The following is a 16,943-nucleotide window of genomic DNA, read 5'->3' on the forward strand; positions in this document are numbered from 1 at the left end:
AATGTACAAGCAGGTTCATGGCGCGGCAATGGGTTCCCCTATTAGTGCTATCATAGCAAATTTAGCGTTGGAGGAGCTTGAAGTCAGGATTTTTGATGAGTTGGCTTTCCCCATGCATGCATGGAAACAATACGTTCACAATTATTCGGAAGGGGACAGAAGATGAAGTGCTTAGTTTCCTTAATAGCTTCTCCCCATTTATTCAGTTTACCTTGGAGGTGGAAATAGAGGGTACTCTCCCTTTCCTTGATGTGTTGGTGCATAGGGAAGGCCCTAGGCTAAAAACTAGTGTATATAAAAAGCCCATGTGCCGGGGCCAATATACGCATTATAATATGGCACAAACCAACCATCACAAGAATAGTGTTATCAGGGCATTGTTGGATAGGGCTGGGTCCCATTGCAGCACCTCCGAGGATAGAAAAGAAGAAATCAAACGTGTCACCGCGGATCTCAGAAAATGCGGCTATCCCCAGAAGAACATAGACAAATACATCCGAGGTGAGCACGAACAAAGAGAATCATTCACACCAGTGGCCACCGCATACATTCCATACTATCCGGGCCTAACTGAACGCATAGTTCGTGTATTGTGCAATTGCCAGACACGTTGTGTGCAGCATCCAGGGCATAGGTTGCACACAGTAGTGTCACAGGTTAAGGACCCCGTACCAAGGGAATTTACAAGTGGGGTCGTGTATGAGATTAGATGCCGGATTGTGGGGAATATTATGTTGGTGAAATGAAACGGTGGTTCAAAGATCATCTGGGGGGAGCATTTGAACGCATTAAAGACCGCGGATTATGGAAGATCTGCTGTGGCAGAACATTTTTGGGAGGAGCACCATCAAATCTCCCCAGACGAAGCTGTTATCGTCAACCGGGCACATAGATTTTGGGACCGCAAGTGGCTCGAGAGCTTGCAGATTTGTTCCTCTGAGAGCAATACCATTAATAGAGACAGGGGTATCCGCATTCATCCCCTCTTCGAGGCAGTGGTTCTTGGACGGGATGAGTGGTTCCGCCTGGCATGCTCCCAAGCCATTTCCGGTTCCAGTGCACATGGAGGGTGCTGCCCATGCTCCTGTGGAACCACATGCAGAGAACCGTGAGCCTGCTAATATTTAAGGATGTACCATACGATAAGCCTCACTGTTGAAAAAGGAGGCGGATGCCTCTGAAAGCTACGGTATTTTAGCGCTTTTATCATCCTGTGTTTCATCTACATTGTTTTATTGTAAATAATTCTTTGCAGTTTAAATTCATATTACATTGTACAGTCAGTTTATCAGTTTTTATTGGAATTTATTTTATTTTATTTTATTTTATTTACAGCATTATTTTAACAAACATAACACTATTTATAACATTGTTTGGTGTATTGTGTAATTATTATGAATATTCCCAACCCCAGAGGCCTATTTGAAGAATAATTTCAATTGACACGCTCATATCCTGTCATCGAAATAAAATTATTCATGTAGGGATGACATCCTTTATTCCACATTACATCTTAAAATCTTATCCTCTATCTAAACCTTGGTTTTCCAATCAACATGCTAAGGCTGTTCAAGATAAGAATGTTGCCTATTGCAACTAACTTGCATTCAAATCTCCAGGTTCCTTTTCTGACTACACTCGCAACAATTGTAAAGCAGTTATTAAAGCCCAATTTAGATTTTGAACAAGCTAAGAGTAGAAAACTTGCTCCCTGTCCAATTGGTAGTGAAGATTTTTGCAGACTCTTCCCAAAGCTATTGGCTACAAGTTTTGTCCAGCTATACTGATGGTTTTATTGTCACCTCAGATAATGATAAAGTTGACTTATGGCATCCTGCTTTTCTTTTAACTCTTGTATTGATGATTTTGCTAAACTACCTCTTACCATTCACAGTACACTCCAATGCCTCTTGTGGTCTTCTGTCAAAAGGATGTCAGAAAATTTTGAAAGCTCTAGGTCCCGATGGTATATCTCCACTTGTTCTCAAAACCTGTGCTACTGATCTTAATCCTGTTCTGTGTTGCCTTTTTACACTTTTGTTCCACTGGAAGTTTGCTTATTTTCAGCCAGTTTTTAAAAAAGGATTTTAAAGAATTTTAAAATTTTAAAGGATTTTAAAGAAGAATTTTTCAAATTCTTCCCATCCAATTATCATCCCATTGCACTTCTATTCTTTCTAATAGTAGTGGAGAAATCAATTAACAGTCAACTACTACACTATCTCAAAACCTTCCATCTGATCAATAATTACCAATATGAATTCTATCAGTGTAGATCAACTGGTAATATACTGGCTTATATTACCCACCTATGGACAAATTCAATGGGAAAGTTTGGTGAAATTCGAGCAGTTGCTTGACAGTTCAAGGGTTTTTGATCATGTCTCCTATAAAAGCCTTCTAAATAAGCTTCCATCTTGTGGACTGTCAGCTTTTTTTTGTAACTAGGTATCCAGTTTTCTGTGACTGCTCACTGCAGATGATGTCAAATGGCTCGCTGTCTTCTAAGTTCTCCACTAATGCTGGTGTTCCCAAAGATTCAGTTCTTTCTCCACTTTTCCTCTTGCATATTAATGAACTTTTTCACTGACTGGAAATCCTATTCATAGTTTTGCAGATGATAACACATCGCATCCCACCTTCCAGTTTGAGAAACCTTGCCCTTCACAAACAGCTTTAACTTCTCAAATATTCATTACCAATTCTTATATGCTGATATCCAGGTAATTTTCCAGTGGGGCAAAGACAACTTATTTAACTTCATTCCTTCTAAAACTGAGAAAGGCACCTCAGTAGCCAGGTGGGAAGGAGCAGCAGTGCGTAGCACATGCTTCTTGATTAGACCAGGGTTCGAGCCGTCACAACCAAATACGGAGGATGCAGAAAGGTCAGGGAATGACCACCACATATTCCTGGAGCAATATGGCCTTAGTTGCTAATGCTCCTACAAAAAAAAAAAAAAAAAAAACCCAAAAATCTAAAACCGAGTCCTGTCTTATATCTCCCAAAATGTACTTGTCTGCTCTTATGCTCATCTTCGATGACACTCAGATTATCAGGGATTATCCTGACTTCTAATTTCCCTTGGCATAAGCACATAATATTGCTTCCACTGCATTTAAAGAACTGGGGTTTTCTCTTTCACTCTGGTTGTTACTTTTCTTCTAAACTGCTACTCACCCTCTACAAATCTCAAATCTGCCCTAGAATACTGTTGCCACATTTGAGGTAGTGCCCCCTATAACCTCTCTCAGGCTTCCAGACTTCATTCAAAGAGGGCGGTTATTTTAATTAATGACCCATCACTTACAAAGTCATTCCACTCTGTCTCATAGATGTTTTGTTTCTGCTGCATGCTTTTTTTACAGATACATCAATGGGAGATATTCTTCTGAATTGGCTTCTATAATCCCCCTTCTCTCTTCCGAACCATCTAAACATATGTAACAACCAGTCAACATCCACTTACTGTCCAACTTCAAACTCACAGAACCAACTTTCAACTTCAACCTTCTTTCACAAGTGTTTCCTGAAAATTACAATCTACAAAAATTTAAGTCTAAGTCTAATGTCAAAGCATCTTCTTTCATCTTCTCAACTCAGACAGTATTATGTACCATAGGTTCTAATATGTTTTGTTTGGGTTTTCATTAAAAAATAAAAAAAATATATTTGCCATAAGTATTGAAATCTGCAGGCAGATTGTGGTGGGGGAGGAGAGAGAAAAGGATACAGACTACACTTCTATTAAGATTTAAAGGGAGCCAGACTAGAAACTAGGATCTCAGGAGAGATTAAATTTCAAGGTGGTATATTCTTGCTAGTATGAGAAACAAGGTCTGAGAGGTATAAACAAACTCTAGGGGGACAAAAATTTCATTCTAAGGTTGTTGAAAGCGAGAGCTAAGGCAAATTTAAGAATGGAATAGGTAATTATTGTTAGCCACATGGCCCATTGATGTGGGAAAGTTGGTTATAGTCACTGTAAGACTATCAGTTGTATCTCTTCTGCACTAGTTCTTTCTTCTTGACTCAGATCAATCAATACAAATGGGCAGGAGGAACCCCTCAGAAAATTATAGGAAATCTGTATTGAAGCTTCTGTGTAAAAGCTCTCTGCATTCCATGTCTTTTCAGCCAACACTTTCCTAATACAACCCTACTAATTTATGGCAATTTACAGCCTTCCCGTCATACCAGTTTCACTAGTAGAATCACTAAGACTATTGTTTACAGTTCCTCCAGCCTTCCTTCTGAGGTTCTAGAAAAACTTGGTTAGAAGGGGCATAGTGGGTGCTGCACAAAAGTTTTAAGTTTTAAAATATACTTTGCAGAAGTTTCATTTGTATGCTATTCTGTGTTTTATTAGCTACACAAATGAAGCTGTTAATAAAGATATGTAAAACTTTTTTTTTTTTTTTTTACTACAGGAGATACTTGACACTAATAAAATAAAATAATTTTGCACAAGTGTCCAATGATTCCTGCCTTTCTGGGCTTTATAGTATATTTCTTAAGGGAATACTTGGGGCGCCTCCGTAGCCAGGTGGGAAGGAACAGCAGTGGGTAGCACACGCTTCTTGATTAGACCGGGGTTCGAGCCCGTCACCACCAAATACGGAGGATGCGGAAAGGTCAGGGAATGACCACTGCATATCCCGGAGCAATATGGCCTTAGCTGCTAATGCTCCTAAAAACCAAATAACAACAACAAGGGAATACTTTGAGAGAATATGATATAAAACTAAATAAATTAAACAAATTTGTTTCTAAATACACATTCATAACTTTCGAGTAAAACCTCATACAAGCATGCTCTCTTTGACAAAAATAACACTACACTCTGTTATCTTTTTCTGTTTATACTGCCAGGAGACCATACTGTTCTTCTTGTAACAGTGACAGTGCTTGGGTTCTTTATAAAGTACTAAATTTATTAACAAGTCAACCTAAAACAACTAATATTGCTATTAATCAAATAATGGATTTGCCAGTAGGTAAATCCATTATTCATTAAAATGTCAAAGCCACTTTTGCAACCAGTTTTGAACCCATTTGGGTTTTTTTTTTATGAAAACTCCAAGCTCAAGAGGAATTATAACTTATAGTACTCAGCACCGTGCATGGGTTGAAGGTTGAAAAGTGAAAGAAGATACTTGTTAACATTAGACTTGAATTTTTATAGGTTTTAATATTCAGGAAATACACATGAAGGCAGTTTAGAACCCATTTTGGTTACTTATAAGACAAGAGGCAGTCTCAATTAGTGGCGAATAAAGGCATCAAATCTAAATGAACAGCCAAGTGGTGTTCAGAAGAAAAACTTCTGTTTGAAAGTGTAACTTTTGTTATGTGTATAATAAACCCCTATTAGTTATGCCACATTTGCCCAATATGTCTGTCACAGGAAGGTCAATATGGTCTCCACATAGCAAAGACAAAAAAACATAATGGAATGTGGCATTATTTCCTCAAACTATTTCAATATCTGCATTGAAATAGTATCCAATTTCTTTACTTGATTGCTGCCTTGGTCCAATGCAGCTACTAATAGGAATTTAGCATAAATGAAGTGTAACGATACTTATGCTTTCAATCATTAAAAGTTTTTTTTCTGAACATGGCTTAGCTTCTTATTTAGGTTTGATGCATTTATATATAATAAATAAAATAAAATAAAAAGTGAAAGGTAAGAGTAGCTGAATCGTTGAGCAGCATACCCTCCTCAAATAGCAATACCTCAAATAGAAATACTTGAATGGGTTGAGCACGCTGAATTCTGATGGGACCCTTCCACTTGTTCAGGTTATGAACCTAAGGGGACATAAATTCAAATTAAGAAAAGACAGATGTAGAATAGATGTGCGGAAATTTGCCTTTAGCCAGCGGGTGGTTAATTGCTGGAACAAACTTTCATCTGTCATTGTGGAAATTGATAGGTTGAATAAATTTAAGGAGGAACTGAACAGGCATTTGGAGGGAATGGTGTGTTTTTTTTTTTTGACTGATGCTGCATAAGCTCATACACATGCTTTCTTGCATCACATGCCACTACTACTACTACTACTACCAACCACCACCATTCACTTTTTATTTTATATCTTATCTTCCTTCATGGATCAGGTAATCCGCCTGTTCCGATCTCGAACAAGTCTGCCCATATTTTCTTTGGTCTTCCTCTGTCTCTTTTTCCTTTTGCTCTATATGTATAAGCTAATTTAGGGAATCTGTTATCTTTCATTCTTTCTACATGTTCTTTCCATCTTTGTCTATATTCTATAATTCTGCCATTAATTGAGTAAATCTTTAATTCCTTTCTAATATTTGCATTTGGTATTTTATCTAATTTTGTACAATCTTTAACATATCTTAAAAATTTCATTTCTGCAGCTTGTATTCTATTAACATCTCTTTGTTTTGGTATCCATGTTTCAGAACCATAAAGAAGTGTTGGTATTGCCATTACTTTGTAAAATTTCAATTGTCTTTCTTTCCTTGTTTTCTTAGCCAGAGTTCTTTTTATTGTTCCACATATATTTTGAAATTTATTTTATTTTATACATTATTTGTTTTTGTAACGTACAGTATGTAACATTTTTGTACATCTACATTTACTTTTATTTATTGAAATAGCAGAAGCTCCATACTACCCAGGGGTCACTTATAATTTAAAATGGTAAATTTAATCAGTAGCACTTGCATAAAAACTAGGGGTACTAATTATTATTCATCATAGTTAATTAAAACAACTTACTCAGTCTCTTTTCCTGCCTACATGTGGGCTGTCCAGATATCATAAGTATATTATAGTATTTCAATGTGGTTTATAATAACAGTTTCTTTACTCCAATGCACCATTTACAAAGTATTGAAGCCACTGCCATTCAGTTTAGATGTACAAAATTTAAAATAGAAACAATTACAAATTTAAAATTAAATAATTTATTAAAAAAAAAAAAAAAAAAAAAATTAGTTAACTTGCACTGTATGGCTAATCGAAATACAGGTAGTTCTCGCCTTTACGAGTTAATTTCCCATATACATAAGGTTAAAAATAAGGGTTACGTTCTCAACAATGAAATTAGTTAGCTAATTAGTTTATGTTTAAACAATGATTGATTTATCAAAAGAAATGCAAGTGTAGTCTGTAAAATCAAGCAAATTATAATAATAGAGAAATTATTTACGACTTACTAATGTTACACCAAAGATTGTTTATTCTTCATCATCGTTGACTAAATGCACACTCGTTGATCACTCATTATTGGCTCGGCACTTGTTGGTTTATTGCACAAGGAGTCGTCATCTTCTCTTTTAAATATAAATTTCATGATTGCATGCATAAGCATTTTTTAACGGTACACACAAATTGCAACTAACACGATTCACGTGGAGTAACAAGTTTACAAAGCTTTAAAAAAAAAAGAATGAAGAGAAGATTCTGAAAATTTATTTATGTTTTTAATAAGATTGAAGATTCCAGTAAAGGGGAAACACATTTCACCATAATAACGTAAAAAACCACACAATTCCAGCTATTGGCATTTTCACAAATGCAAGAAGATCGAGTTTACTACCTGTTTATAACTGCTTGCAGTAACAGAAAAGCCCAATAAACCAGAAAAGTGCAAATTGTTTTTATTGTTTTATGGTCGTGACCTCCAGAAATGTGATCTAGAAAAATATCACAAAGGCGTTTAAAATTGATTCTTATAACGGAACATATGATAACGATGAAAGTGTAGTGCATTTTAATGATTTGAATTGGTAACTAATACAATTTACAAACCACGGGGTAGAATTTTTTTCAGCCTGGACTGTACTTGTTAACAGGAGAGATTGCTTCTACAGGGATGGGATACACTTAAATAGAAAGGGTGCAAGAATTTTTGCTGATGCTGTCGAGGCAGTGTTAGGTGGGTCGGAAAACTGCTAGTTGGGGGGGGATACAAGGACTAATAGATTAACAGTAGCCACTGGCAGAGGTGGAAGTGATTCTTGCACTGCTTCTATTGAAATGAGCAGAAGCCTGAAAAACAAGATGCAGGATATTTCAGAGACTGCTGGGAGTCATTGCGGTACAAGTAAACACATGGGTTGTGTTAGGGTAGCTAAGAATAGAAACAGGTGCATGTATACCTGCGTGTACACCAATGCTAGGAGTTTGGTAAATAAAATTGATGAATTTGAGGTATTGCTCAAAACATCAAAGGCAGATATTGTTGGGATATCAGAGACGTGGTGTCACACAGATATAAGTAATGCGGAACTGGAATTTGGGGAATACAATGTGTATAGAAAGGATAGACAGGACAGGAGGGGAGGAGGGGTTATTCTATTAGTTAAGAAACACAAAGTCCAAGGAAGTGAAGCCAGTCGACATCGATGGACAGGGCAGTGTCGAGTCAGTTTGGTGTGACATAAGCATAGGGAAATCAAAATTGAGAGTAGGAGTGTGCTATAGGCCTAATGACTCTGATGAGTATAATAAGATATTGTACAGGGAAATAGAGTGGGCCAGTAAATCAGAGAGTCTTATAATGGGGGATTTTAATTTCCCAGATATTGACTGGAATTTGTGGGTTGGTCACTCGCACACTAGCAAGGCTTTTGTGGATTTATTGGATGATTGTTTTCTACATCAGCATGTTCGTGAGGCAACAACAGGGAGCAATACTCTTGATCTGATTATCAGTAGTGATTCTTCATGCATTAAGAATCTGCAGATAAATGAACCACTAGGTGGCAGTGATCACAGTGTGTTGAAGTGGGATTTACTCAAGGAGGTAACTACCATCAGAGGTAAAGGGAAGGGTTTTTGTTTTCGTAAAGGCGACTATGATGGTCTGAGACAGTATTTAAATTCTATACAGTGGGACCAACTGATGATGTTACCAACAGCAAACTCAAATGGGAAGCATTCAAGGAACTAATCTTGGAGGCTACCAAACATTACATACCAACTAAGAAATATTGTTCAAGGTTTAGGCCTAAGTGGTTGTCAGATGAACTAATGCGACATGTGGCAGAGAAGAAAAATGCATGGGATACATACAAATTAATGGGTGACATGGAAGCCTATGATAGATATAAGTTGGTCTGTAACCAAGTCACAAAGGAGATTAGGCAGGCAAAGGCAGACTACGAAAAATCCTTGGCAAAGGATGCAAAGAAAAACAGAAAAGAGCTCTTTACATATTTAAACTCAAGAAGGAAATGGATGAATCAGATTGGTCCACTGGATATTGATGGTTCAACAGTTGAGGATCCTGCTCAGGTGGCTAACAATCTAAACGAGTATTTTGCATCTACATTCACGCATGAGGAGTTATTCAGGAAGGAGAATGATGTAGGTAAAGTAAACATTGGCAGTGAGCTGGAAGATTTTGTAATAACTGAGAGGATTGTTTGTTTGTTTGTTTCGGGATTTATTGGGCGCATCGGCAACTATGGCCATAGTGCGCCAATAACTGAGAGGAAAGTGGAGGAGAGATTGTTGAGGATAAACATAAAAAAGGCACCTGGGGTGGATGGGATCTATCCAGTTATATTAAAGGAGGCAGCAAAGGAAGTAAGCAAACCCCTAGCCATAATTATGAGAGCTTCTTTGGACTCAGGGGAGGTACCCATAGACTGGAGATGTGCAAATGTAACCCCAATTCACAAAGGAGGATCAAAGGCTGACACAAGTAATTATAGACCTGTGAGTTTAACTTCTGTTCCAGGTAAATTAATGGAGGCACTGGTTAAAGAAGCACTGCAGGATCATCTAGACAAGAATTCAGTTATAGCTCAGACGCAGCATGGTTTTGTTAAGGGCAGGTCTTGCCTGACCAATTTGATTGGATACTATGATGTAGTCACAAAAGAACTGGATGCAGGGAATAACTTTGATATTATATATTTGGATCTTAGAAAGGCTTTTGATACTATTGCACATGGAAGACTGCTGCACAAATTGGAGCAGTGTGGCATTGGAGGCAAATTGCTGCTATGGATAAGGGGATGGTTGAGTGGCAGAAGACAGAGAGTGGTAATCAATGGACACTGCTCAACGTGGACTAATGTTATTAGTGGAGTTCCTCAGGGTTCAGTGTTGGGTCCGTTGTTGTTTTCGGTGTTTATGAATGATATTGATGATGGGATATCAAGTTTAATGTCCAAGTTTGCAGATGATACAAAGGTTGGCAGGGTTGTTAAGGACACTACTGACGCTATGCTGCTGCAACAGGATCTGGAAAGGTTGAACAGATGGGCTGAGAGGTGGCAAATGAAGTTTAACATTGACAAATGTAAAGTACTACATATGGGAAACAGTAACCCCAGAGCAACGTATCAACTCTGCGGTACTACACTGACAGTGGTGGAGAATGAAAAGGACCTGGGGGTAATTGTGCAGGCAGATATGAAGTTCACTGAGCAGTGCAGACGAGCTGCAAGAGTAGCTCATGGTGTCTTGTCAATGATATACAGGAATTTTTCTAGCAGGGATAAGGAGGTGATTATTCCCTTGTATAAGTCAATGGTTAGGCCACATCTTGAGTACTGTATACAGGTCTGGAGGCCTCATTTCAAGAAGGATGTAGAGCTGCTGGAACGGGTACAGAGAAGGGCAACAAGATTAGTGAATGGAACAAAGGGTTGCTCTTACGAAGAAAGGCTTAAGTTTTGCAAATTACAGAGTCTGGAGACTAGGCACCGGCGAGGTGATCTGATAGAGGTGTATAAGGCTTTGAATGGTTTGAGCATGCTCAATGCCAATGGGATTCTTCATCTTGCTCAGAATAATCACCTCAGAGGGCATAAATTCAAATTGAGGAAGGACGGATGTCGGATAGATGTGCGGAAATTTGCCTTTGGCCAGCGGGTTGTTGGTTGGTGGAACCGACTTCCATCACATGTTGTTGAAGTTGATAGCCTAAACAAATTTAAAGCTCAACTGGACAGGTATTTCGAACGAACAGAGGAGTGAAATGGGAGTGGTGTGTGTTTTTTTTTTTTTTTTTTGGCTGATGCTGAATAAGCTTGCTTTCTTGCATCATATGCCTCTACTAATGCTAATGCTAAATTGTTTTTATTGTTTTATGGTCGTGACCTCCAGAAATGTGATCTAGAAAAATATCACAAAGGCGTTTAAAATTGATTCTTATAACGGAACATATGATAACGATGAAAGTGTAGTGCATTTTAATGATTTGAATTGGTAACTAATACAATTTACAAACCACGCTCACGACCTTTTATATGGCCTTAAGGTCGTGCTAGTGACCTTAAAAATGACATTTCAGAGAGATAAATAGCTTAGTTATCCAGCAAAAATTAACTTCTGAGATCCTGAAACGAATTACCAAAAAACAACGTGTTATTGGGTTCACATGATATTTTAACGATTAATATCGTAAAGCGGGGTACACTGTATTGTATAGCTATGCACGTGGTTTGGAATGTGGTATTTATGAATGTTTAACATTCATTTTTTACAATTAATGTTCATATTTTCGATTTTGTTGATACTTGATACTTGGGAAAAAATAACTTGTAAACCCGGGAACTGTAAAGCGAGAACTTCCTGTACTTTGTACTTCCACAAACTGTGGTCATGTTGTGGCTTGTTGATAAGATAATATGTATCTTGTTTTATGGTTATTTATTTAATTATTAATATATTCTTTCTATCTTTTCTATGCTATCAGTTATAATTCAACCTCATTGTATAACATTAAATTTTGTTTAACTCATTGGGCATTATAAAAAAATGTCATTTAATTATATTATTTAAAAATCGTTTACTTAACCTATTATTCTCTAAAAAGTGTATTTTATTTTATACCCACTCTCAGCTATAGCTGCTTAGCACTGGAGTGTGGTGTTCTATGCTTTCACCACATTTCCATAACAGTTTCATGTGTTAGCCATAACTTCATTTTCCCAAGTAAAATTTTGTAGAAAGCCCTCCTAGGCCTTTGCCCACCTTATCCTATGGTTCTTTATGTTGAGGTGGGTGTACTGGTGTTTCACTGTACTGAAACCATAATAAATGTCTTCATTTCTACAAAGTATAAGCCCAGACTCTAACTATCACAGGAAGAATATGATCCACACTTACTCTCTCTGGGAGTTTATTTTGTTACTGACAGATATACCTTTCTCCTTACTTGTATATACTTAGTTATCCACTCAATAGTTGTTAATTTACTTTTAGATTTTACAGACAGGATTACATTCTCATTTACTGAAGATTTTAGGTATGAGAGATGATATATTATGTATTATGGAGAGAAAATCAAAAGAAAATTAAAGAATAAGATTCTTTTTTTATTTTTAAATAAATTTTAAATATAAACTTACTGTATATGTTGCTTGTGAAAACAGCTTCATCATTTCAACTAGACTATCTGAGAAGACTATCTCTTTACCACTATTATTAAGCTTATTATAAGAAGAGAAGAGTGATACAAATTTCTCAGAAAAATCTTCTGGTAAGAAGGATGCTACCTCAACAAGTGAAATGGGTTTATAATTTAGTGTAACTTTGTCTCCACTGTCAGCTGCAAAAAAGTACACAAGAGAATGAGATGAACATAAATCTAAATGATATACACAGAAAAATGATCATATTGAAAAATTATTATACTAAAAACTTCTGATTCAAGAAACTTTCTTGTTGCACCTTAATGACATGTTTTAGATATGCAACAAATACAGAAAAACTGCTAAAAGGCATAAGATAATGTCTTAAAAGTAAAGTAGTGAAATCACATACGACTTTAGAAGTTTAAACTAATATGCAAAACCATGTTCTTTCTACTTCATATTGTATTCACAAGAAATTACAGTAAACATAATTGGTCTTGATCACTGGAAATTTATTTCCAGTGATCAAGACCAATCATCAGCTCTCAGCAAATATGAATGAGTCAGGTGAGAATGTCCTATGTGTAGCCGAGAAAGGACTACTTCCTACCAGCAGAGCAAGAGGAGGGAATCAATCCATTCAGAGCCTTTAACACTTTAATCAGATCTCCTTGCAGGTGCCTAGTTCCAGATGCTGATATTTGTTTCCCTCACTAATATTGTTGCCCATCTCTACAGCTGTTCCAACAGATCAATGTCTTTCCTAAAATGAGGCTTCTAGACCTGTATGTAATACTCAAGATGTGGCTTTGTTTACAAATGGGCTTTATGGCACAAGGGCAACACGGCCATAATATGCCTCAAGATGTGGCCTGACCACTGCTTTATACAAATAGGATCATCACATCCTTATATCTGCTGGCAAACTTCCTGTATATCACTGACAAAACCACACAAGCTGTCTTGGCAGACTGCCCAGAAAATTGTCTGACTGCACAATTACTCAAGGTTTATTTCATTGTCTACTCTCCCAAATGCAGTACCACACAGTTGGCACAACAGCTATCCATATGCAGCCTTGCACTTGCCAGCCACCTGCCTAATTAGTATCAAAAGTGGTAAATGGTGCAAGAAAGCAAAATTAAATTATACAGCACCAGAAGGGGAAGAAATACCCTTCTGCAACACCACCACTGAATACTGGCAGCTGAAGGCAAAAGTTCATGCCAGCCATCCTTCCTCAATTTAAATTTCTCTCTTCTCGTGTACTATCTCAAAAAGAGGAAGGATGCAATCAGCACTTAGCTTACTCAATCCATTCAAAGCCTTAAACACCTCAATCAGATCTTCTTGCAGGTGCCTGGCTTCCAGATGCTTCAAAATGCAGAACTGAAGTCTTTCTTGGTAAGAGCACCCCTTTTATTCTTCCTTACTAATCTTTGCTATTCTCTGCATTAGCTCCAATAAATCCACATCCTTCCTAAAACGAGGCCTCCAAACCCATATGCAGTACTCCCATATAAAGTAATGGGTTAGGGACATGGCCTAACCATTACCTTATATGAGGTAGCAATAAAGTTCCCAGACTGATGCTGTTGCAGTCACGTTCAATAACTTAAATAAATGAAAGCGGTACACTGTAGTTCACAGTTCCTCCAACAGATGGTGGTACAGAGACCATTAATATTTGATGTCACATTTTTGCGATAGAGCAACAAAAGAATATCAAATTTTGCTTTCAACATGAAAAACCTGTAACAGAAACGTATGAAAAGTAATAGTATTTTTGAATGGTATAAGTGGTTGAAAGATAGACGTGAAGATGCTTGCAATGACCAAAGAAGTTGGCATCGATTAACCTTTTGAAACAATGACAGAATTGCAAGTCTGGAAAATTGTGGCAAGAGACTGTCATTTGCCCTTCACTTTTTTTTTTTTTTTTTGTTAGTGCATCGGCTTCTGTGGCCATATTGCACCTCCCAAGATTTCTTGCATTTTCTTCTCTGATCCAAGCCCGAGGCGGGATTCGAACCCGTGACCTTAGGGTTGCCAGGCAGGCACTTTACCCACCTGGCTAGCCCGGTCGGCTTTGCCCTTCACAATGGTAGCTGATGAGTCGGATAGGAATAAGGAGACAATTCATCAAGTTTTGCATGAAGATTTAGAGAAGGGGAAGTCTGTTCAAAATTTGTGCCAGCACACCCTCACAGATGAGCCGAAGCAATGACGAGTGTCATCATGTGAAGACATAATCCAGATTTGTCAAGACAATCCTAATTTCGACTGCACTGTTCACTGGAGATGAGTGTTGGGTGTTCCAGTACAACCCAGAGACAAAGTGTCAGCGGACTTCAAAATCATCACCAAAACCCAAAAAAGTTTAGTTTACAAAAGTCCGGGATCGAGACAATACCGATTGTGTTTTTAAAAAAACAGGGTGTGATTCACAAGGAATTTGTACCTGAATGGGAGAGAGTTAATGCTGCATCCTATGTTACAGCTGTTTCAAAAACTACTGAAGCACATTTCCTGGGCGAGACCATAATTTTAAGAGAAAGGTATGTGCAGAATGGTTACCCTGTAGCCAATCATCTTTCACCCACTAGGGGGAATGCAATGGGTATGTAGTGTAATAAAGTTAAGAAGACTTTAAAAATGAACTAAGAACTAATAATGATTTAAAAAATACATAATCTAAGCAATTAATATGTCTTATAATTATGAATATAAATATATGTATTCTTTCACACAGTCCACTCATTCCCACTCACCATAACCCTCGGTCACTCACTTTTACCACAATACTCAGTCAGACCCATTCACCACAACACTCAGCTTCTCCCTTTCACCAAAACTTCTTTCACTCACAGGGTTTGCACCCTCACTTTCATTAAACATTCAATCCAATCACTCGGCCTACATTCTCACATACATGCATCCATTCATTCACTCAAATCCTAACTCATTTTGCACATTCAATTCCTTTCTTTCATTATTACATCCCCAAGCAGCTCAGCTTACTATTATTGTTTCAGACTGAGGTTGCAGCCCTGGCCATGTCTCCTGCTCACTAGGGAGGCATGCAATGGGTATGTCAGTGCTTATATCAATAAAACTAAAACTAATAGTAACATAAAACCTATGAATACAAGTATATTGTGCAGAATGCAAGTATACTAAATGTGTATTCTTTCACTTAACCCTCTCAGGTACATTCACTCAACATCAGTCATTCCTATTCACCATTACTTTCACTCACAGGGTTTGACCCCCCCCCCACATTCATTAAGCATTCAGTCCCATCACCCTGCCCTTTCTTGCCCTCACACATTCAATCTCTCACTTTCCTTTCACACATTTGACCCTTTCTCTCAACATTGCATCCTCCAGAACCTCAGCTTACTACTATTTTTCAGCTGAGGAGCAGCCGCGCCTACATACTTACGTACTTTTTCCTCCCCTGTAGTCTGTTTAGTTACTATGAAGAGCAGTGGGACATAAGCCAAACACCACCAACTGCAATCAGCAGTCTTGCCTTATATGGTGCAATGAATGCTATAATTAGTCCACAGAGCAGTGGAAATCAGTTGTATGGAGTGGTGAATCTTACTGTACCTTATTCTGATCAGATAGGAGGATGTGAGTTTGGAGAACGTTTACTGTCAGCATACACTGTCTCAACAATTAAGTTTGGAAGAGTAAGGTACAGAGCTGTTCCTCATGGAATGGCTGTTGTTGTTGTTTGTTGTTTGTTTAGTTTTTAGGAGCATTAGCAACTAAGGCCATATTGCTCCGGGATATGCGGTGGTCATTCCCTGACCTTTCCGCATCCTCCGTATTTGGTGGTGACGGGCTCGAACCCCGGTCTAATCAAGAAGCGTGTGCAACGCACTGCTGCTCCTTCCCACCTGGCTACGGAGGCGCCCCCTCATGGAATGGCCTAGAACCTTTGATGGTTGTGAGGAGAACCAAACCATGAATGCCATTGCATTAACATTTTGGATAATTCCATGCTCCCTATGAATTGGCAGTTCTCTGGTACAAACCCATGTTTGTTTTAACAAAATCTCCCATGCTACTGCCAACGTTGTTTGAAAATGGCAAAAGACCATACAAAAGATGGAATGGACAGCAGTCCTAATTTTAAACCCTATGGAAAACCTATGATGAATTGGGATGTAATGTGAGGACACACCAGCACATCCCACATTGATAGTTCAGCTAGTCAATGTTCTGCAGCTAGAATGGAGGATTATAATCATTGCAGTCTACTGTTCATTGGTGGAAAGCCTACCCAGGAGGATGGGATGTGTCACAGCAACCAAAGTGGGGGGCATCCAAAGTATTAGTGAAGTGAGTGGCAGTTTGCCTTCCAATATAGCCAAGTATCCATTGGCATTTAGAGAACCTTTTATAAACTGCAGGTGACCTACTCTGCAATACGAAATGCACCCCCCATATCATTTGGCTGGCAGGGAATTTCACTGTAGACACCATACAGTCTGGATGGTATTCTTCATCATGTCTACGGCAAGTTGTTTGTCTCCCATCAGAGCCACGTAGGTTGAATTTCTCCTCATCTGAGAAAA

General features: G+C 38.0%; 1 protein-coding gene across 2 annotated transcripts in view; it reads right to left on the minus strand.

Moving 5' to 3' along the window:
- The window catches only part of Ubr1 (Ubr1 ubiquitin ligase), a 221,061-nt gene that overhangs the window by 59,467 nt on the left and 144,651 nt on the right, over positions 1–16,943 (minus strand). For both annotated transcript variants that reach the window (XM_090381546.1, XM_090381547.1), the window contains exon 8: positions 12,349–12,548. In XM_090381546.1, the coding sequence (XP_090237672.1) occupies positions 12,349–12,548 (200 nt within the window). The remainder of the gene's footprint in view (positions 1–12,348; positions 12,549–16,943) is intronic.

The sequence above is a fragment of the Mastigoproctus giganteus genome, chromosome 9 (genome assembly GCF_048544385.1).
Source record: "Mastigoproctus giganteus isolate SK-2022 chromosome 9, ASM4854438v1, whole genome shotgun sequence".
In the NCBI taxonomy this organism is placed as follows: domain Eukaryota; kingdom Metazoa; phylum Arthropoda; class Arachnida; order Uropygi; family Thelyphonidae; genus Mastigoproctus; species Mastigoproctus giganteus.